This window comes from Lithobates pipiens, unplaced genomic scaffold, assembly GCF_037356315.1.
Source record: "Lithobates pipiens isolate NorthernLeopardFrog02 unplaced genomic scaffold, aLitPip1_a1.2 Scaffold_13, whole genome shotgun sequence".
Classification (NCBI taxonomy): Eukaryota; Metazoa; Chordata; class Amphibia; order Anura; family Ranidae; genus Lithobates; species Lithobates pipiens.
Genome location: NW_027507718.1, coordinates 77058310 through 77080512, shown reverse-complemented (window position 1 = coordinate 77080512; position 22203 = coordinate 77058310). Strand labels below are relative to the sequence as shown.

The 22203-nt window shown below is 39.3% G+C and overlaps 1 protein-coding gene across 2 annotated transcripts in view; it reads left to right on the top strand.

Moving 5' to 3' along the window:
- Positions 1–22203, top strand: part of SH3GL2 (SH3 domain containing GRB2 like 2, endophilin A1) — a 172001-nt gene that overhangs the window by 128307 nt on the left and 21491 nt on the right. Inside the window, exons 2-3 of one of the 2 annotated variants that reach the window (XM_077475232.1) lie at positions 12970–13038; positions 22116–22188. In XM_077475232.1, coding sequence (XP_077331358.1) covers positions 12970–13038; positions 22116–22188 — 142 coding nt within the window. Of the gene's footprint in view, positions 1–12969; positions 13039–18115; positions 18135–22115; positions 22189–22203 lie in introns of those variants that run through there. The other variant, XM_077475233.1, reaches the window with a different exon arrangement.

Below are 22203 nucleotides of genomic sequence, written 5' to 3'. Positions count from 1 at the left end.
GCCAGGAAGGCACCCAGCCATAGGGGACACTGCGAGGAAACTCACATGCCCGCCCAGGAGATGTTTACCCACTGTGTTCATTACGGTTGTGTGCCATCCTGGCCTATGGTAAACCATATTTTGTGTCTCTAACGAGTTCCTGTTTCTTTGAGTACCATTAAAGTTCACAGCAGCCTCCATAAATATTTTTAAACCTAGAGTTTTGGATGTAGGTACTCACAACACATTTTTACAGTAAATGGCACAATCATTCAAGCTGTTTTAATTGATTTCAGCTCCTCTGTCCAAAATTATTATTTTTTATTTAGTTCAGCACCCTTTCATATTCTAGGTTGTTGTGACTCATTATTGCACGTGTGTTCATGTCCATTACATGATGGCAGCCCATTCATTATGAACGTACTGTCAATGCAATGCCAGAAAACTGAACCAGGCCTGACCCAGGATGTGTGTTATCCACTACTGTAGCAGTGCATTGGGGTTCATGAATTTGAATTAACTCTGAAGATTTGGATACGGGGGAAATGGTTAGGTCTTTATACAGTTCTGCTCATAAGTTTACATACCCTGGTAGAATTTTATGATCTCTTGGCCATTTTTCAGAGAATATGAATGATAACACAAACAGAAGAAAGCCATTACTATGCAAATGCCACAACGTATCCCACTTACAATACGCCAAACAGGAGAGGAGTCAACATTTGTAGAGGCGTCAACGAGGCCCATGATGAAAGGTACACCATTCCTACTGTGAAACACGGAGGTGGATCGTTGATGTTTTGGCGATGTGTGAGCTACAAAGGCACAGGAAATTTGGTCAAAATTGATGGCAAGATGAATTCAGTATGTTATCAAAAAATAGTGGAGGAACATTTGTATTCATCAGCCAGAAAGCTGCGCATGTAATGTACTTGGACATTCCAGCATGACAATGATCCAAAACACAAGGCCAAATTGACCTGTCATTGGCTACAGCAGAATAAAATGAAGGTTCTGGAGTGGCCATCTCCGTCTCCTGACCTTGATATCATTGAGCCACTCTAGGAGATCTCACACATGCAGATCATGCAAGGCAGCCCAAGAATTTCCAGGAACTGGAGGCTTTTTGCCAAGAAAAATGGGCAGCTTTACCATCTGAGAAGATAAAGAGCCTCATCCACAAATACCACAAAAGACTTCAAGCTGTCATTGATGTTAAAGAGGGCAAGGCATGATATTAGAACTGGGGTATGTAAACTTTTGATCAGGGTCATTTGGTGAGTTTCTGTTTGTGATTATGATTTAAAAAGAGTAAACATAGTTGATTGATAATAAATGGCTTCAGCCAAACACTAACCATGAGTGAAAGAATGGTTTTTATGTTATCATCCATATTCTCTGAAAAATGGCCAAGAAATCATAAATTCTGCCAGGTATGTAAACTTATGAGCACAGCTGTACAGTATCTGCTTATGTCACTGTATACTGTTCATTTACAAGTGTAACCGAGACCAGAATGAGGGGAAATAATGGAGACAGTCAGCAATAAAAATAGTTTTAATTAGTGGGGAAGTTTTCAAACTTTAACCATATTTTTACTGTCTACAATGGACGTATTTTCTCTCACATTGTTATAGTGACAGCAGGAAGTGAAGAAGACTCTCCCCAACAAGGACAACTAAGGCAGTAAAACCTTACATATGTTTTAATCTTTTTCCAGTTTGAAACTAAATAAAAAAACTGTTTTGGTTAGAGATGGGCCTTGATGCCTTGGGATAGGTAAAACAACATAGGAATTAGCAGGTTAAATTATGAGATTTGTTTTATGTAGAGCTTTCATCTAACTGAATGCATATGTAGATGATATCAATATGGGAAATGCATTGTGAACACAAGACTGCTTTGTTTATATATAATGCTTGCAGTCATTATCAGAAACTTGAAATTAATGGAGCTCTATAGCATACTAGTCATCCCCAGAATAAATGCAACCTTTGTCAATTGCTACGGAACAAATAAAGCAGGCCATTGACTGAACCAAGCAAAAGGCATCTTAATGAGTTCTCCAAGGCTGCTTGAAATAAACTTTACAAACTCAATCAAATTCAGTTAAAGGAAACATTTTATAATGTCCATCTCTTCTGTTCACCAGAGCATAAAATAAAATTTCTCACATTTTCAGGATGTGTTGTCCTATTTTTCATGCTAAGGGACACAAGATGAGTCATTCAACAGCTACTTTCAGAAAAATAAACTCTGGGCCTTTTCAGAAAAAAAACCCAAGCAAGTGTTGACTTCACATTTTGACATTTATATCATAGTTTGCTGAATTTGCAACCCAGGTGCTGCATTTGGCCCTTCATTGTTTACATGGCGACCTTCAAATCGTTTTGTTAAATCATTTTTATTTTCTAGCTTCATCAACAGGTGATACTACTTGATGATCCCTTCAACAAAATTGAAACACTCTAGTACTTCTAGTATTATGTCTCAGATACCCATTTACAAAATAGGAAATGTTTGACCAGAATTGCAACAACACTGAGGGAACACAACACAAAATGAGAAAAAAGGGATTTGTGAATTGGTGGTTAAAAACAGCCAAAATAATTGTGACCCAAGTAAGGCAAAGCAAACAGATAAGTAACAAATGAAAAGACAAATGGCTACCAAACAAACGTATAGACCAGTGATTTTCAACCAGTGTTGCGTGGAACCCTAGTGTTCCTTCAAAGTTTGCTAGGGGTTACTTCTGCCTCTCAGATAAGTTTCCACTGACACCATTTATCTTTTTATCTATCTGTAAGGAGGTAATTCTTCCTAATGCCCACAAGTGTAAGGACCATTCTTCCCACTGACCATCAGACTATTGTATCATGAGTTGTAGATTTCTAATTTTTAGCAGGGGTACATTTTTAGCAGTATTTCAAGGGTTCCTCTGTGTTGAAAAGATTGAGACAGGCTAGTATAGACAATACCAGGCATCAACGTCAAAGACTAGGTACACAGCTCAAGCTACATTACAGGTGTTACAAAATATGAGAAAAAATGGAGGAAGTAAAGCCTGGGAACTCAATAAGGCAGCACTCAGGATTTCAGAGTACACAGAATCCAAATCAATGTCATGTGCCCTTGCTTAAAAATGAATAAGAGCAATACTAGCATAACTAAGGGATGACCATTAGAGCATGATTAAGCACATATCCATGCTGAACCTCTGGGCTGTGCTTTAGCTAGAGGTCATTTAGTTTTATACGAAAACCTAATGGATTGCTGGATTTGCTTGAGGCTTAGGTTTATTATATATTTTCTATTTCAAAATAGAAATGTACATACAAAGATGCATTACTACACAGTTGTTTGCATTTGTGTTTGTAATATCCTGCTAGTTTAATGTCAAAATTATCCACGGTAACTACTATTCAATTGTCACTTTGATGTTAATGGGATGGTTTGTAACACCTCCTGGCCTTGCTACATTAGTGCATGTCATGTTATGTAACCTCTGTGCAGCTAGACATGTTGACTTTTTTTTTATCTCCTTTTTCTGTTCTTGTACATTTCTTCTGCTTTCTTCCTACTACAAAATGCTGTGTGTGTGTGTGTGTGTGTGTGTGTGTGTGTGTGTGTGTGTGTGTAGAAAATCTTTATATATATACATATATATAGATAGATGGATAGATAGATAGATTTATATATAAAAAAATCACTGGCCGGCCACTTTATTAGACACACATTGCTAGTATTGGGTTGGACCCCGTTGTGCCTTCAGAACTGCCTTAATTCTTCATGGAATAGATTCAACAAGGTGTTGGAAACATTCCTCAGAGATTTTGGTCCTTATTGCTATAACATCACACAGTTGCTGCAGATTTGTCGGCTGCACAACCATGATGCCATTCTACTGTTTCACCACATCCCAAAGGTGCTCTATTGGATGGAGATCCGGTGACTGTGGAGACCATTGGAGTACATTGATCTTATTGTCATGTTCAAGAAACCAGTTTGAGATTATTTGAACGTTGTGACATGGTGCATTATCCTTTTTGAAGAAGCCATCAGAAGATGGGTACAGTGTAGTCATAAAGCATGGGTACTTAACCTGTGGCCCTTCAGCTGTTGCGGAACTACAAGTCCCATCATGCCTCTGCCTTTGGGAGTCACGCTTGTAACTGTCAGCATTGCAATGCCTCATGGGACTTGTAGTTCCCCAACAGCTGGAGGGCACAGGTTGAGCACCCATTTCATAATGGGATGAACATGGTCAGCAACAATACTGAGGTGTACCTAATAAAGTGGCTGGTGAGTGTATATGTAAAATGCTGCATACAGTAAATTAACAGCGCTATATAAGTACCTGTAATAAATAAGGTCCCCTGGGGTTGTATGGGCTCTCACAGCATACTTGCACATTATGGGTTGATTTCCTCCTAGTGTGTGCTCCTTCGGCAATGATAGGTGTATGCTCCTAATCCTCATTCCATCTCCAATGTCCTCTTCCCTGCCATTTCTTTGTAGCTCCTGGGGTGCCCCGCTTTGGCCATTAGAGATGTTTCTCCTGCGACACCTGACTCTATTCTCAACATGCCAAGAATGGGAGTGCCAGGGAGTACACTACGCAGTGCATGTGTTATTGTGGGGCATCACATCATATAACAATGCTGAGTGCATTCACATTTGTACATTGTGGTGTGAAGGTGCCTTACTTTATACAGTATTGTTCATTTCGGTGTCATAAAACCTGTGTTTTGATAAACACACAAACCTCATAACTCACATTAAAAGGTATCTTTATGTTAACAGGCAATCTTTGGCATTGCCACATATGTCGGATTACTAGTCCAGGCCCAAGGCATCCATTCAAGTAAAGAAAATCATAAGCGGTAGTGTTACCCTCATTTAATTATTCCAAATACTAACTATGTGCACATTGAAGAAATGATGCATTTGTCATATCCTGAGCAGTACAGTTATACTGCACACATACTAAGTAAGACAGTGTGTCTCTGCACATTATTGTATTGTAGTTGACTTTCATTTCTTCTGACCTTGCGTAATTGTATGCTGTAAAATTTAGCACTGATAACATAAATGCGATGATTGCAAAACAGCTAAATGGAAACTGTAAATGACGCATGCTACATGTGAATATGCAGCTTCAGCATGTTGAACCCAAAGAATATAAATGAATTGCTGAATTCCATGTGACAAAAATTCTCAGTAAGTTTAAAGCCATTTGGGTATTGTGTAATTGAGAATTCTTAGTACCATTTCAGTCTGCCTGTTTACGATCTTTATAATATCAAGATGATAGTAATTTAGGAATATATACTGGATCAGACTCAAAATGTTTAACAGGAAGTAACTGATGAAGGAATGGAAAGATGGACTTTAATTAGTTCAGCTCTGGGAGATTTACCCACAATGACCAGGCCATTTTTTGTGATACGGCAGTGCGCTACTTTAACTGACAATTGCGCGCTGAAGATGTCTATGACGAAACGCGTATGACGGAACCACGCACACTATGTCACTTCCGGGAACTTGATCGAGTGGAACACAGTTGAAACGCACGCCGCTCGTTCACTGATCGGGTTCTCTTATTAACAATACTAACCCAGTTGGGTGTTTGTTATATTCAGCTTGGAGATTTGTTAATTTTATCCTAAATGCTGGATACATTGTTTACCGGCTAGTATAGTGATTTGTGGGCACATCTAGCTGGATGGACTTTGGTGTAATTGATTTTATGTTTTTTATTTTTTTAATAAATGGAAGCTGTTTTTGAATTTATTACACTATGGGAGCCATCCTCTGTTTCCTATGAGGATTAGACCTGCATACGTCTGGTATATACAAAAAAGGAACGGCTTGAATGCTATAGAATCCTTGGAGCTGTGCAGAGCAGAGCCTGAAGCCGAGGGAGCTGGGTCGGTCCAGCCAGAGGGAGTGGAACTATATGCACGCTACCCCTGCAGGGGTGCAAGGAGTCGGTGAGTAGGGACTCTTGAGGGGGAGCACTTAAGTCACCTGAAGATTCTACGAGCACAAAAGTCACTTAATATTTCTGGACACTTGTACACTCATTTTTTAATATTTTTTATGGACAATTTTTTTAACTTATTTTTTATTATATCTTTTATGGCAGATATGTTAAGCTTTCGCGTACACTAATTTAGTGCTTTGGATGTGTGCACTCATGTAGGCCATTGTGTAGGTCTGGCTATATTATATATAGCTCTACGTCACATATACAGTGCCTTGCGAAATTATTCGGCCCCCTTGAACTTTTCAACCTTTTGCCACATTTCAGGCTTCAAACATAAAGATATAATATATATTTTATTTTTTGTGAAGAATCACCAACAAGTGGGACACAATTGTGAAGTGGAACGAAATCTATTGGATTTTTGAAACTTTTTTAACTAATAAAAAAATGAAAAGTGGGGCGTGCAAAATTATTTGGCCCCCTTGCGTTAATACTTTGTAGAGCCACCTTTTGCTGCGATTACAGCTGCAAGTCGCTTGGGGTATGTCTCTATCAGTTTTGCACATCGAGAGACTGAAATTCTTGCAGCAGTTTTTAGCTCTTTCCACAGATTCTCGATTGGATTCAGGTCTGGACTTTGACTTGGCCATTCTAACACCTGGATACGTTTATTTGTAAACCATTCCTTTGTAGATTTTGCTGTATGTTTGGGATCATTGTCTTGTTGGAAGATAAATCTCCGTCCCAGTTTCAGGTCTTTTGCAGACTCCAACAGGTTTTCATCCAGAATGGTCCTGTATTTGGCTGCATCCATCTTCCCCTCAATTTTAACCATCTTCCCTGTCCCTGCTGAAGAAAAGCAGGCCCAAACCATGATGCTGCCACCACCATGTTTGACAGTGGGGATGGTGTGTTGAGGGTGATGAGCTGTGTTGCTTTTACGCCAAACATATCATTTTGCATTGTGGGCAAAAAGTTGGATTTTGGTTTCATCTGACCAGAGCACCTTCTTCCACATGTTTGGTGTGTCTCCCAGGTGGCTTGTGGCAAACGTTAGACGAGACTTTTTATGGATATCTTTGAGAAATGGCTTTCTTCTTGCCACTCTTCCATAAAGGCCAGATTTGTGCAGTGTACGACTGATTGTTGTCCTATGGACAGACTCTCCCACCTCAGCTGTAGTTCTCTGCAGTTCATCCAGAGTGATCATGGGCCTCTTGGCTGCATCTCTGATCAGTCTTCTCCTTGTCTGAGCTGAAAGTTTAGAGGGACGGCCAGGTCTTGGTAGATTTGCAGTGGTCTGATACTCCTTCCATTTCAAAATGATCACTTGCACAGTGCTCCTTGGGATGTTTAAAGCTTGGGAAATCTTTTTGTATCCAAATCCGGCTTTAAACTTCTCCACAACAGTATTACGGACCTGCCTGGTGTGTTCCTTGGTCTTCATGATGCTCTCTGCGCTTTCAACAGAACCCTGAGACTATCACAGAGCAGGTGCATTTATGCAGAGACTTGATTACACACAGGTGGATTCTATTTATCACCATCAGTCATTTAGGACAACATTGGATCATTCAGAGATCCTCGCTGAACTTCTGGAGTGAGTTTGCAGCACTGAAAGTAAAGGGGCCGAATAATTTTGCATGCACCACTTTTCAGTTTTTTATTTGCTAAAAAAGTTTAAATTATCCAATAGATTTCGTTCCACTTCACAATTGTGTCCCACTTGTTGGTGATTCTTCACAAAAAATTTAAATTTTATATCTTTATGTTTGAAGCCTGAAATGTGGTAAAAGGTTGAAAAGTTCAAGGGGGCTGAATACTTTCGCAAGGCACTGTAGTTGGCCCTGGTATATGGTGTGTTTTTTTGCTGGGGCTTTTTTTGATTTTCACATTTTGATTTTGTTTTTTTTTTGTTTTTTGCCTTTTGCATTTTTCTGTGTGTCTTCTACGCACTGACACTTATTATATCACGCATAATTTTGTACACTGCTTTAACTTTTGGAATATTGTATATCTGATGTTGATATGAATTTTCTTAAATAGGTTTACACTGCTATGGAGAATAAATATTAGACTTATATTTACAAAGTATCACTATAGTTACTTCTAATAGGGGAGAGTTGGAGGGCACTGAGTTGTCTGGTGGGTTCACCATATACCCTTGTCACTCCCATCTGAGAGAATATATAGATTTTTTTTGCACGTAAACCCTAGGATATACATATATGGTATGCTCGTGGGAACTAACATATATGTACATGTCATAGGTAGCGCCACTGACCCCACATTTCATTTCAAGTTTTTTTTTTAATTTATACCTGGAGCTCCTCTAGGAGAGCTTCATTTTTGGAGAGGCAGCCACCGGGATTGTTAACCTAAGCGTGGCTTTGTGTATTGGTAAATATAAGTATTTGTTGTGCTTCAGCAAATCCCTGGAGAGGTGTGCCCAGTAGGTGGTTAAATAGAACATAAACAGGGATCTGGAGCAGCTGGGTTCTTGTCATGCTGGAGAAACTTCAGAGTCTTAACTTGTTGCACATTTTCACTGGCAAGTTGTACACTTGCAGAGCACTTGAAGCACAAGTTCTAGTTGACACTTTTCCAATTTTTAGCAAATTTGCATGGCAAGTCTCTAGCAAGAGCAAAGTTGCAGTGGTGAGTCCAAGGGAAGAACTCTGTAAGTCTACAACATGAAAATTCAGCCACAATGACCCATGTGGTGAGATGACTATTGCACAACGTAAGTGAACCAGAACTTGCAGCAGACTTTCAGAATGTTTGCTAAGATATTTGATCTGAAGTCATGCAATGCGGACTTGCTGCATTTGTGCAACCTGGCAAGTGTGGCAATAGCTTAGCAAGTCATTTTCAAACTGGGTAGCCATCCTGTAGCCAGTGAGAGCCTGGAGGAAGCTAGGAACTATGCAGTTGTCCTGTGACATACAGATGTCTGGTGGAGCCAGGAAGAGTGGTGCTGTACTTTGACATTGTGAGTCCTGACCTGAGCTCAAGATCCTGGTGACTGTGTGCTGTTTGATTTTTGGGGTGACAAGAGCCAGTGGTAGCGCTTACTAAGACAGCTCTTACAGGGTCTCTGTTCTGGCCATTCTCCTTGGCCCCCGCCTAAAGACTGTTAAAAAAAAAAGCCTGGTCTAGTAAAGTGTGTCCTTCTACTACTACGCAAGGGTTCCTGGATTATCCCATACTACCCTAATAGTTCTTTAAGCTATAAATGATAAAAAGACAACCCATAGATTGCTTATTGAAGCCAGCAGTGAATTGACTGTTCCTTGGGTAATTGGAACAGTTAATACTAGTGGCTGCTAAAGGGGTAGCACTACATACACTTTGAGGCAGATCATGTATTTCATAAAATTGGAATGGGAATAAGCCGACATTTGGTCAATATGCAGGCTCATCCAAAACAAAGATTTAGTTTTCTTTGAAAATCCTTCCAAGGTATTATATAATAAAATGAAACCTATAACATTACATTACAACATTGTAATAACATGCATATGCATGCAATAGCATTAAAATCATTTTAGATTTTACTTGTTTAAAAATAAAATGGTCATGTATGAGTATTGCCTAGCTACTGCTTCTTGCACAGTGTATCAAATATGTTCTTTTCATGTATATTTTTATTTTCTTTACATGTACTATATTAATATTAAAATTTGCAAGGAGGAAAGTAGTTTGAGCGGGCATTTTTTTCCCCGTGAGTGAATTTGGTATAGTTAGTAATATTTTTAAGGAAAAAAATACGTATATTTTCTACAGAAACCCTGCTGTTTTGAAATGGTAAGGAATAGCTCCCTCTAGTGAATTATGATGGTACTATACAGTATATCATTTGCAGGGACAAACAAACCTATTCAGGGTTATGAAACTAAAAAATGCTTTCTGATAGTTTACAGTGACATGTCCTGATATTGTAAATAAATGAAGACATCTGCATTGTTTAATTTTGGTAGGACTGTATATGCATATTTAAAGTGGTAAATGTAGTTTGCTACTTTACCCAGCTATTTTTAACTACTTTTAAAAAACTGAACAGAAAACTTAGACCAAGAACTAAAATTTGAATATATTGGAGCTTACCATTTTCTAGATGTAGTGGATGCACAAGGTTTAATTTATCGGGCTAAGATTCCTACACATATCAATACAGGAAATGCCGGCTATATTTTCTAGAAATGCAGTGTCGTGTAACTTACTGTGAGCTGGCACCAGCAGCCACGGCTCCCTCGTTAGATACGAATGCAGCCACCACATCTAAAGACTGGAAAGTCAAAATATATTACATTTTTATTTTAGATTTAGATATTCTTTAAGTCTACCGAGGAAACCTTTTAATTCTTCACACATGTTCAAAGCTGCATTTTTTTTTTGCTCAAATTTACTTTATATCCCACAAAGTATACATCTATTTTCTAAATGCAGAGACCCTGGAGAATAAAACTATGGTAGTTGCAATTTTTTTATGCTACATAATATTTGCGCAGCTATCAATTTAAACACCTATTTTCCAGAAAAAAAATACAACAAATTTTAGTGCACACACAGTTTTACTGTATACTTTTTTTTTTTTTTTAAATATGTAGTTGAGTAGTGTTGAATAAATAGATACATACTAGGGATTGGAATCATTCTAACTTTGCTGACTGTTTTTGCAGTGCAGTCATTTTTATCCAATTTGCTATGAGATAGCCTCCCTTTTTTAAATGATGCCTTTCCATTTCAAAACCTAGCTTCTACTGCATTCTGCTCTCACAGCTAAGCAAAGACTTTGTTTCTTGTAAATTTCCATGGCAACTGCTTGCCAGCAGGAAGAATTGATAGCCTACTGCCTGTCAATATCATTCTGAAGTAGAAGCAGCATTTATGTGTAGAGAATCTGACAGCTGGGCCATAGTCATTTGTAAAGATCTAGAAGGCTGAATTCAGTCTTGCTTTATGTGACCCTTTTTTTTTTTTTTTTTGGTTTCTTTTCCTTGCACGGTTTTTATTTTGCTGGCTTGTCTATCGCTTGTATGTCGCTTGTCTATCTGGATGAATTTCTTCCTTACTCAGTCCACCCCTTGCTTTCAACTGTCTGTACTAACTGTGCCCAGTAGAACCTGAGGTTATAAATGTAGGTGCTTTGTTGGCAACTCTTGCCAATACATTGTTTCTTGGACCCTGGCACTTTGCCTGGCACTGATGTGACCTGAGGAAAAACTGATGTAAACTGATCCATTTTCTTTCTTTGAAAAATGTGACTGAATCGATAAAACAAAAAAACACACCTGTGAGAAAGGGGCCTATAAAATCTATACTGATCGGCTAGCCTTCTGTTCATTTCTACTGATTGTCCAGTTTTGATTTAAGATCGATCTATGGTCATTTTTATTTTAAAACATCGACATTATAATAACAATACAAATAATAGTTATTTTTGACAACCCAATATAATCTTACTTGAAAATTCTCCTTTTAATGTTGTGAGTTCTGCCTGACTGCTGTCCATCTCTTTTCACAACTTCCCAGATTGCCTGTGTTTCGTCAGATTAGGCGACCCATCAGAATTTGTAACAGAAGAGACGTTCCGTCGTGGCCATCTTGGTACACCTCACACTCGGCCACACGAAGCCTACAGTCTGAAGTCGCCAAGCAGACATCTTTTTACACCCACTGAGGTCTTGCAGTTCAAACTTATTTATACCTCTAAACTGAGTTTATATCGTGAAATATAGTATTTAGAAATCCATGACACAGTTTTCATGTTGAATTTTAAAATCAGTGGCAAGCCTGCTAATCTCACACATTTGCTGATCTGACAGAAGACCACTGCTTTAAAAATTCAACATCAAAACAGTGTCATGGATTTCCAAATACTGTATTTCACTATATAAGCTCAGATTAATCGTAAAAATAAGTGTGAAATGCAAGACTTTGGTGGGTGTAAAAAGATTTTCGCTTGGCGACTTCAGACTGCAGGCTTACCGTGGCTGAGTGCAGGGTGTATCAAGATGGCTGTGACGGAACACCATTTCCGTTACAAGTTTTGATGGGTTGCCTAATCTGATGGAACACATGCATGCTTATAGCCTCTCCTCTGCTGTTTATGTTCAATTTCTAAGGACTACATATCCCATGTTGGATTGGTCTGGAGACTGACACAAGTACTTAAAAATCACAATGTGTGCGTAACGTTGCTGTAAAGGCTATTCTTCGTGATTGTAAGTTGTCAATTTTTTTTTTTTCCTGCAAAACTATTAGACTGGTCTGTAAGATTTGAAACAATGATCTAAAATTGCAAAAAGTGATGTCATAGGACATGAGCCCTCCTTGTAGCCATGGACTGTTAAGAGATGGTATTTTAATTCAGGGCAACAAAGTAGTAGCTTTTTATGAAAACTAATAATGTGATTTGGTAATGGCAGTGTATAACATTTTCACAATTGCCAAGTCTATCAGCCAGTCTGCATTGTAATTCGATGCATTACACCCACTGACACAGGCTGTGGGCATGTTAGAATGAAAGGGTATATGGGAAGCTGGTAACCTGTGCTGCTGTGACACATAAATGTATCCTTGCATATGCTCTATGGTTTGTATTTTGATTATCATATGTACAGATTCAGAGACCCTTTCAAGCCCTTTTCAGTTCCTTTCTGGATATTTTCAACATTCATCATCATTAGCAATTCTCGTTAAAAATATGTTACTTCTACTTTTACAATTCATTCATTTTTAGAAATTACCTCTGATGTACTTATAGGTTCCAGTGATAAAAATTACAATCCTTGTTTTTTGTCAACAAGTTTTCTAGACAAAGTTAGACAATTAATACACACAAATTTCAATTGAAGAATCTGAGAAGTTCTGCAAGGGGGATGATTGAAAGTGATTGTAATTGTTATTAGCTCATTTCTTAAGTAGCCTCTTTATTGAGTACAGTTCTTCACAGTGTTGAATTTATTATACTGATTGTCTGTCTAATTTTATTACAGAAAGTGAGTGAGAAGGTTGGAGGGGCCGAAGGCACCAAGCTTGATGATGATTTTAAAGAAATGGAAAGAGTAAGTATAGTGATCATTTTTTTTTCTGTTAATCCTTTCTCGATAATATTTGTGTGTTCTTTGTATTAAATCTTTTCCTGTTTAGTTGCAAGATAAGAATTTAGATGCCTTTTTATTTAAAGCAACAGTAAACCCATCGATTTAACAATTCCAAAAGAAGTTACATTCCCAGCACGTGACGGAAATGCAACTGTCACATTTGCTGTTACACTCAACCAAACTGTCGAATCATCTAATGGCTGAGGTCATAAGTGATCACATGTGCAGCATCATGGCAGTTGAAGATTAAACAGACGCCAAGATGTGATCATCCTTGGCTGAAAACTATAGGAGGATTTACTTTCACTTTAAAGAGGAACTTTGCACTGGAAGAAAAAAAGAAATGCATTAGATACTTACTTTTAATAAATATATACTTACCTGTCCTCACCAAGGCTGAGGTTGCGGGCAGCAAGTGGTGGAGTGAAATAGGGGAGGTACCTGTCAGAAATAGGTACCTACTCCAAGAAAAAATCTCCAAAAGTAGTAGAGAAAGGTGGACAAAGAGGAAAAGCTGAACTTCTCTTTTTAGGTAAAGCTCTACTTTAAAAATGTAAGTATCTGAACTCCCAAAGCTGTGCCCAAAAAATGCAAGCAAAGGGCAAATCAATAGTCTCCAGTGTCTGTGGGCACTGTCCAGCTGATCTTTTCCACATTACTGACTTACTGTACTTATTTTTGTGTCTCTATATAAAGGCGGCCATCTTGTTAGAGTAGGGCTTTGCTGAGCCTAAACACATCACACACTTTTACAAATGTCAAGCGTTTTTTTCTGCAAAAAGTGCCGCTACCAGGATGAAAGATTATATGTTTGAACATAGATGCCTATGCAGATGAAGCCTAAATTGACATGCAGTCAAACATTATAACTGCCAACATTTAAAAAAAAAATGTTCCAGTGACACATTTTTTTTGCTGTGTGCCCAGCAAGCTATTGTAAGCAGAGAATGTACTTGGGTAGGTTATATTCATTTTAAATAGCAGTGGTCCTTTACAGGCATTTATCTAGCACCTGCAATATGCATAACAGTGCATTCACATCATAGCATCATTTAATTTTAAAATACTGTATATGCAGGAAGATTTATCATAATAAGGACAAACACAACCAAGAAGGTAATGTTCAGTAGTAAAATGATGTATTTATTTAGCTAGCTATGATGTTTAGTGTACAGTGAAGTAACCCAACAGCAAAATGTCATGTGGAAACATGACTGCAAGGTAGATCAATAGACATACATAGCAGGCACTATGCAGACATTTGTTTAGCTGCAGACTACTTAAGAGGGCTAGATGTGTGTCATTCATTTTAAGTCTCCACTTTGCTTTCTGCTGATTTCCCTGGTCTCTGTGCTGCTCCTGTAATCTGTGATTGCCCCGCCGATGCAGGTAGAAAAGAGACACTGGCGCTTCCCAACTGTCCAAAACACAACTTCAGAGACACTACAAGCATCTGGGGTTCACCCCTGCACCTCCTCTTCCAACACTGCTTCCCCGTGCAACCTAGTCTGACACTGCTTACCTCTGTACCCCTGCAAACTTCTTCCAACACTGCTCACTTCTGCACCCTTTGCCATCCTCTTCCAACATTGCACACCCCTGCACTCCCTGCCACCCTCTTCCAACACTTCTCACATCTACATCCCCTGCCAATCTCATCCAACGCTAGTCTCCACTGCAGCCCTTTTCAAAGGCTGTTAATATCTGCACCCTTGTGTGATCTGCAACCTTATTCCATTACATGTTCACAATAAAAAAAAATTAAGCTTTTAATTAAAAAATATTTACTGTATTTTAATGACAGACCTCCTCAGTGGGCAGTGGCTACAGGGCAGAAAGGTACTAGTACTGCCAGGAAGCCTGCTGAGCTCTCCTGTTGTGAGGCTGATGCCTAACCTTGCCCAGGAAAGAAGCACTTCTGAGCTCTCCAACTATACAAGTCCTGTATAATGATGATAATGTAGTGTGCTGACACTTAACTTGGAAATGTGTAAAGGGGGCAACAAGGGCAGACTGCCATTAATGTGATTGGCAAATGCACAATAAAACTAAGTTGGTGCATGTGCAGTAAGCTTAGTAAGGCTTGCACTGGATTTTTAGGTCACAGACTGAGACATAGCAGTCCAGGAACGATTAATTGTGACTACCCTAGCAAATTTGTGACAATTGCCAATGATGTATATAGCCAAGCATACAGAGTTCAGTGATTACGAGTATGAAAGGTACTAAAAGTGTAAATGGTGCAGAGTTCAGGAGCAGGCTAATGTGTGTTGCCTGCTCCTGAACTTTCCCTACATAGTACTGAGCTCTCCCCCATACTGCACATGCTGAGAGTTGTAGTCCCTAGTCGTACAGATAAGAGGCATGACTGCTGAGAAGCAACGGCTCATTCATGATCCATTAAAAAACAGATACCTTGCCTCCCAAAAAAGACACAGAAGCTGATTAGGTTGGTAATAGGGCAAGGCCACAGTTTTTATCGAGATGCAAAAAGAATATCCCAGCATTAACAGCCACAGCTTTATTGAACATTGCAAATGTAACAACTTTCCAAATGTACCAAACAATTCCAGTCAAAGTTATACTGCGAGCACCCATAAAACATGAATTCATATAGTCTGAGAGGCCTGTCCTTACTATCAGTGCCAGACATGCATTAGACTTACCTCAAAGTTTAAGTTTAGGGCATAGCCCATAAAGCATTACCTATTGCTGGCAAGTTCAAAACAACCACACACAAGTCAGTGGTACACGGTGGTAAAAGCGGAGCTATAACATGCTTAATGGAAGAGATTGAATCTACAGATCAGTAATGCCCTACATTGTTACCCCAGTTTCTGCTTTATTGTGTACAGTGCCGCACTTACAATTTAACCAAATAAAAAAATCATCCTATATGAAAAAAGGCCTGAACATATATAAATAATTATCCCAAACATTTAGTACTGTGATATAATGTGATCCAAGCCATATCAAATGTATATGCCCTTGTACACATGGTCGGACATTCCGGCAACAAAATCCGTCAGATTTTGTCCGAAACTTGTGTTGCATACACACGGTTGGACAAAGTTGTTGGAAAATCAGATCGTACATAACGTGATGACGTGACGTGATAACGTTATTTCGTTACGACGGGACTACATTCAGGCTGGTAGCCAATAGCTTTGGTCTAGGAATTTGATCTGAGCATGCATGGCACTTTGTCCGATCGGAATTCTCTACACACAATCGGACAAAGTCCTATCGGATCATGTTGTCAGAAAGTTTTATAGCCCAGCTCTAAAACTTTGTTGGTCGGAAACAGTCTGATGGAGCCTACACACAGTCGGATTATCCGACAACGCGGTCCGATCGGACATTTTCCATCGGAATGTCCGATCGTGTGTACAAGGGCTATCCCGCACACAATAAAAGCACCAAAAGAAGTGTCCATAATGTTGTAATGTTTTGAGACAATTCCCATGGTGCAAACCTAGTGGTCAGGTGCGGATCAGGAGGATTTAACACTTTAAGCACATTTTGACCATTTATATTAGAGTGGTCCTGATCTGGTAAGCACATTTGTGGGAGCATTCAAACCCACTGAAAGCTAAGCATTTTTTTATATTTACACATTTGTGTGGACATTTTTATGGACACTTATGTGTGTGGTATTCATGTATGGGACAGTCATCGTTTGAATCACATTCTTTCACATCACTAAATATTTGGGATATTTGTTTGGCTATTTTAAATTATTTTGGCCAGAAAGTAGGGTGGAAATAGAGGGAAGATCGATACCTCATGCAGGGCTGCCCTACAAATGCCGGAGTGAAAATCAACTCAAGGTTAACAGTCATTTCCAGAACATGGGACACAGCAATGACAGGGCAACCAATTAAAAAGCGGGACCGTTTTGGCAAATCCAGGACTGTTGGCAATTATGAAACGTGTACCCCAGTTTTCTATCTTTCGCATGCTTCCTTCCTGCCTTTCTCTCTCCATTACTTCCTGCTGCTTAATATGCCAATTTTCAGGCTTTGTATGGGTACCTTTTATAACTTTGGAATCTGTTAACTAGTAAAGTAACTGCTGCGTACATGCTGTCATACAGCAATGCAACAGTAGTTTTTTCTCCATCTAGGCAAACATTTATTGCGTTCCTCTGAAAGAATGACACAGAAGAAAATTGCAGCTTTTATACTTTTAAATATAATAATGAAACCACAAAGGGCTGAGTTAGTGATATAATGTGTGGCTTAATTATGGAGTACAAAGGATATCACAAACAGCTAGCCGAGAGGAAATATAGGAAATTGTGATTTAACAGTTTGCTTTGAGATTTTCTGAGATGTGTGATTCTTTATTTTTTCACAAGCCAGAAATATAATTATCCAGGCTACAGTGTAGGTTCTGCAATCATCGGTTATATGTATCTTGCTTTTGTAAGAGAGCTGTGCTTCTCCAAGGCAGTGTCAGTGCAGGTGCATCACAAGGATGTGCCTTTGTGCTTTTATATGTGGTAGTTAGCAGCCTCAGCCATTGTTATTCTGCCTTGTAGCATATCATTATCACTCATGCTGTCTTTTTCCTACATCTTGTATGTTTAAACATAATATGCATGGCTTTGTACCATGAATTGTGGATTCCTATGTTTAAAATTTTAATTGCATAAGACTCTAAATCACATTCGACAATAGTAGAAGTTTGATAAAGCTACTTTGACACATTGATGATCAATTACAAACATTAAGAGGGTAAAGGGTCTTAGTGCCATTTGTTTTTCATTAGCACCTAGTTCATGTCTTATGAATACTGCAAAAACAAGTATATAAGCATTTTGCTTTTTAGGTTTGAAGGTTTTACATAAGTGTTTCTAGGCTTCACCACTGTGTGGCTTGCTATTGTTTATTGCTCATCTGCCCCTAATATTTTATTGTCAAGAGCCCTGCTTGCCTAAAGCCCTACTTTTATACCCTTTGTAGGTGTGCCAATCATCCCAGCATAGAAGCCTTGGGAAAACCAGTAGTAAGGATTGAGTCATACTTCTAGACGGGAATGTTTGGCATTATCATGTGAGTGGCTTAAAGTGTTTAGGTCTACCTTATGGAAATTGCGAGGAGAACACAGACACCGCAAAATACAACAACCTAATTAAAACAACCATTACCCAGGTTTAAAAAAATGTAATCCAAAGTAAATATGGTATAATTGCCACTCACCATTAAGGAATAAAATTGTTGATATTGGCAAAAGCAAGGCAACATTTGGCCCAATCAAACAATAATTTTCTCAGCACCACAAATTGTAAAGCCGCAAAAATAAGGTTTTATGGCGTTTTACATTTTGGGAGGGTGGGAGGAGGGTTTGTTGATCAAAATGAGGGATGATGACATTGGGGCTACAATTAAGGAGCACCTGAACTGAGCCATTGCCAAATAAAAAGACAGATGATAAAAAAATAAGTCACTAGTGTTATCTTGAACCTCCCCACAGCTGACCTTTTTACCTGTTATTGACTTACCATGCCTTGCTGACTGGTGATCAGATAACTGGTGGTTTAGTATTCAAAAAGCGTCAGGAGAGGTGCAGAAATGGCAGATTCACAGAATGAAGGAAGCACTGTCCTGTCAGAAAGCCGCTACCCATCAGAATATGTAAGGGAAGTGATGTTCCAGCACAGCCATCTTGGTACACCTGCACTCGTCCGCAGTAAGTCTACCCTCAGAAGGCCGCAAGTGGACATCTTTTTTACACCCACTGAAGTCTTCCATTTCACACTTAGTTTTACCAGTAAACTGATCTTACATAGTCAAATACAGTATTTTGAAGGCCGTGTGACTGTTTTGATATTGAATTTTAAAAGCATCTCATAGAAAACTACTGCTATTAGAATTCAACATGAAAACCGTTTGATTTCTAAATACTGCATTTCACTATATAAGCTCAGTTTACTGGTAAAAATAAGTGTAAAATGCAACACTCTGGTGGTTGTAAAAAGAAGTCTGCTTGGCGACTTCAGACTGTAGGTTTACTGCGGATGAGTGTGGGTGTACCAAGATGACTAACGTGACTAATGTTACATTTTCTGATGGGTAGTAGTTTTCTGATAGAACAAGCACCTTTAGGGAGATCCTTGTGTGATGAAGGAAGGTGTCAGATCCCTGCCCTCCTCATTAACTCGCAACAAAGGACCGGCCAACTTCACACCGCGCTGTCACTTCCGTAACAATGCCACGCTCAGCTGCGCCCAGCACAAAGAATTTCCAGCTTGCGGAACCACAATCTAGGTGCAAGCAGCCTGAGAGCGATTGTCACTGGACTAATTATGCAATTAACCCTTTAACTGCCACTACCACCATTTTAAAAGACCGAGCCAGGGGAGACTCGTAAGTTTAGCAATAGCAATTATGATTTCAGAATAAGCGTCTGCAACATACACTGCCACCACAGACAGGTTTGCTCAGAGGCCTTACCCTAAAACAATAGTGCTCTTGTAAGAGGCAGGTTCGTTTATAGCTTGTTTATAGCTTGCATTAAGAGTTTTAGAGACAAGGTTAACACGTTTCAACATAAGGGTTTAATATGAAAAGGTCAAGTTGGTAGAAATAAAACATTTACAGAAAAAGGATGTTTCAAAGAGATGACAATATACAGCCACAAAGAAATAAGGTAGAATTGGGAAGGAAGAATACTTGATAATTAATGTCTGAGGGTTGATTAGAGTTCGATCGATGAGCTGGGTAATCGGTTCTCAAACTTGGCAGATGCTCCTACTTGGATGGTAAAAGGTGAACTGACCATTGTCTTGGCTTCTCCTCTTTTCTGTCAAATCAAAGGGGGTGTTGACAGCGACCAGTGACCAATCGTCTGGTCATCTTGTTTAGGGGTTGGTTGCTGGGAGATGTCTACACTCATGACCATGGCCCAGGTACACTTTGTGATACATATTCATATCTCTGCATCTATAGTGTTTAAAGACTCCAAATATCCATATTATTGTTCAGCGTGAGATTTGCTTCAAAACAAATATAAACATGCCATATCTCTAGTGTCTAGTCTACTTAAGAGGAATAAGAGGTACCAGTGGTTTCCCATATGACCTGACATAGGGGTGTCTGGACTTGAAATGTTTCAAATTATCTGAGGAAACTACCGTATTTTTCGCTCCATAAGACGCACCTGACCATAAGACGCACCTAGGTTTTGGAGTAGGAAAACAAGAAAAAAAATATTCTGAACCAAATGGTGTACTAAAATATTTACCAGTGCCCATTGCCATAAATGTGACCTGACCATTGCCATAAATCCAACCTGACCATTGCACATAAATGCAGCCTCTCTGGCCACCAATTGCAGCCTCTATGTGCCCACCACTGAAACATCTTTGCCCACCAATTGCAGCCTGTGTGCCCACCAATTGCAGCCTCTGTGCCCATTGCAGCCTCTGTGCCCACCACTGCAACATCTTTGCCCACCAATTGCAGCCTCTGTGCCCACTAATTTCAGCCGTTGGATAACACAGCGCTCTCCTCCCTCATATATGTCACGGAGCTGGGTCTGTGTGCAAGGTCCCCCCCCCCCCCCCCTAGACTGGCTCTTGTGATAGGCGGAACACTGATTCAATCTATCTATATCTACTGATTCTATCTATTCAATCACATGAGTCGGTCTAGGGGGGCAGGACCTTGCACACAGACCCAGCTCTGTGACATATGAGCGCCGGGGGGACAGAGGGAGGAGAGCGGTGCAGTCTCTGGTAGGACAGTCCGGCCCTGCTCACAGGGGCTTCAGATGTCTGTACTCTGCTCTTCTGCCTCTCTTCTGGTGGTGGCAGCAGGGGGGTGTTGCCATCAGTGGTGGGGGGGGGCGGTGCCAAGCATGCATTCACTCCATAAGACGCAGAGACATTTTCCCCCATATTTCTGGGGGGAAAAGTGCGTCTTATGGTGCGGAAAATACAGTAAATATGTCCACATTATGGCTGAGCTATTATTACTTTGGAAGTTATGAAACATGCTGAAATTTCATACTTATTCCACTGTTTTAAGATTTATATGCATTCAGGTATTTTTTATTCTCTGAATGGAGAGGGTGACAGTTTTACGACAGGCTTGAACATCCTGTCAGGCGGACATGAGCTGTTTTTACTGACCTAGCCTGGTTCTTCTTTGTCTGTTGAGATAATCTTTTCTTTGAAATTTTAAAACCTATGAATTCCTAACACAAGGGAGGAGGAAGGAAGGAGTTCAGATTTTTCTGTAACATTACACGGTTGGCCAAGCTGTCGTGGCTGCCCTGAGTTTCCAAATACCATGGCGACTAGCTACAGTGTTTCATGTCCAGTACATGATATTGTTACACCTGGCACTGCAGCTTCCGCTCCAGTAAAACAAATGAGCAGCACAATGGTTGACATCACCAAATCTCATAAAACTGGAAGTAACCGTGCCTTTAAATTCAAACTGCAAATATACAGTTATGGGGCTCAAGGCACAGTAGTGCCTAGGCCTAGGAAGTGTACTACTATTCTGCAGGAGTAATCCACAATATTGGGTACTACTTGGGCAGAATTAAAAAAAAACATTTTTTATTATGGTCAGGACTAAAAATCTGCATTTTTTGGGGAAAAAAGAAGCAATAAGAACAGTGAGTTATCGCTATCATCTTACTTCTGTATACAGTCAGCAGGTATAGAGTTAAACCAGTAAAATAACAACCAAAAGGCAGGCAGCCGTCTATTTTAGATGACTTGTAGTGCTCTGGGAATCCATTTAAATGGATGAAATGTTTATTTGTAAAGTAAGGTTGTATACAGATAGTAAATAACTGATGTAGAAAAGATTTCAGAAATACAGTTAACCCCCGAAACAAACATATTTATTTCTATAAATGTTAATTTGGGAGCTTTTTCATTGCAGCCATTTGAATGTTTTTAAGGCTTGCAATCACTTTGACTGAATAAAAAACAGCTACAATTTTTTTTTATTTTAAACTGTGCTATCTATTTTTACTAATGAACAAGTTTTTATCTTTTGCTTTTTCTTTTTTCTTAGAAAGTTGACGTGACCAGTAGAGCAGTCCTTGAAATAATGACAAAGTCCGTAGAATATCTCCAGCCTAATCCAGGTAGTAATAGTTGCA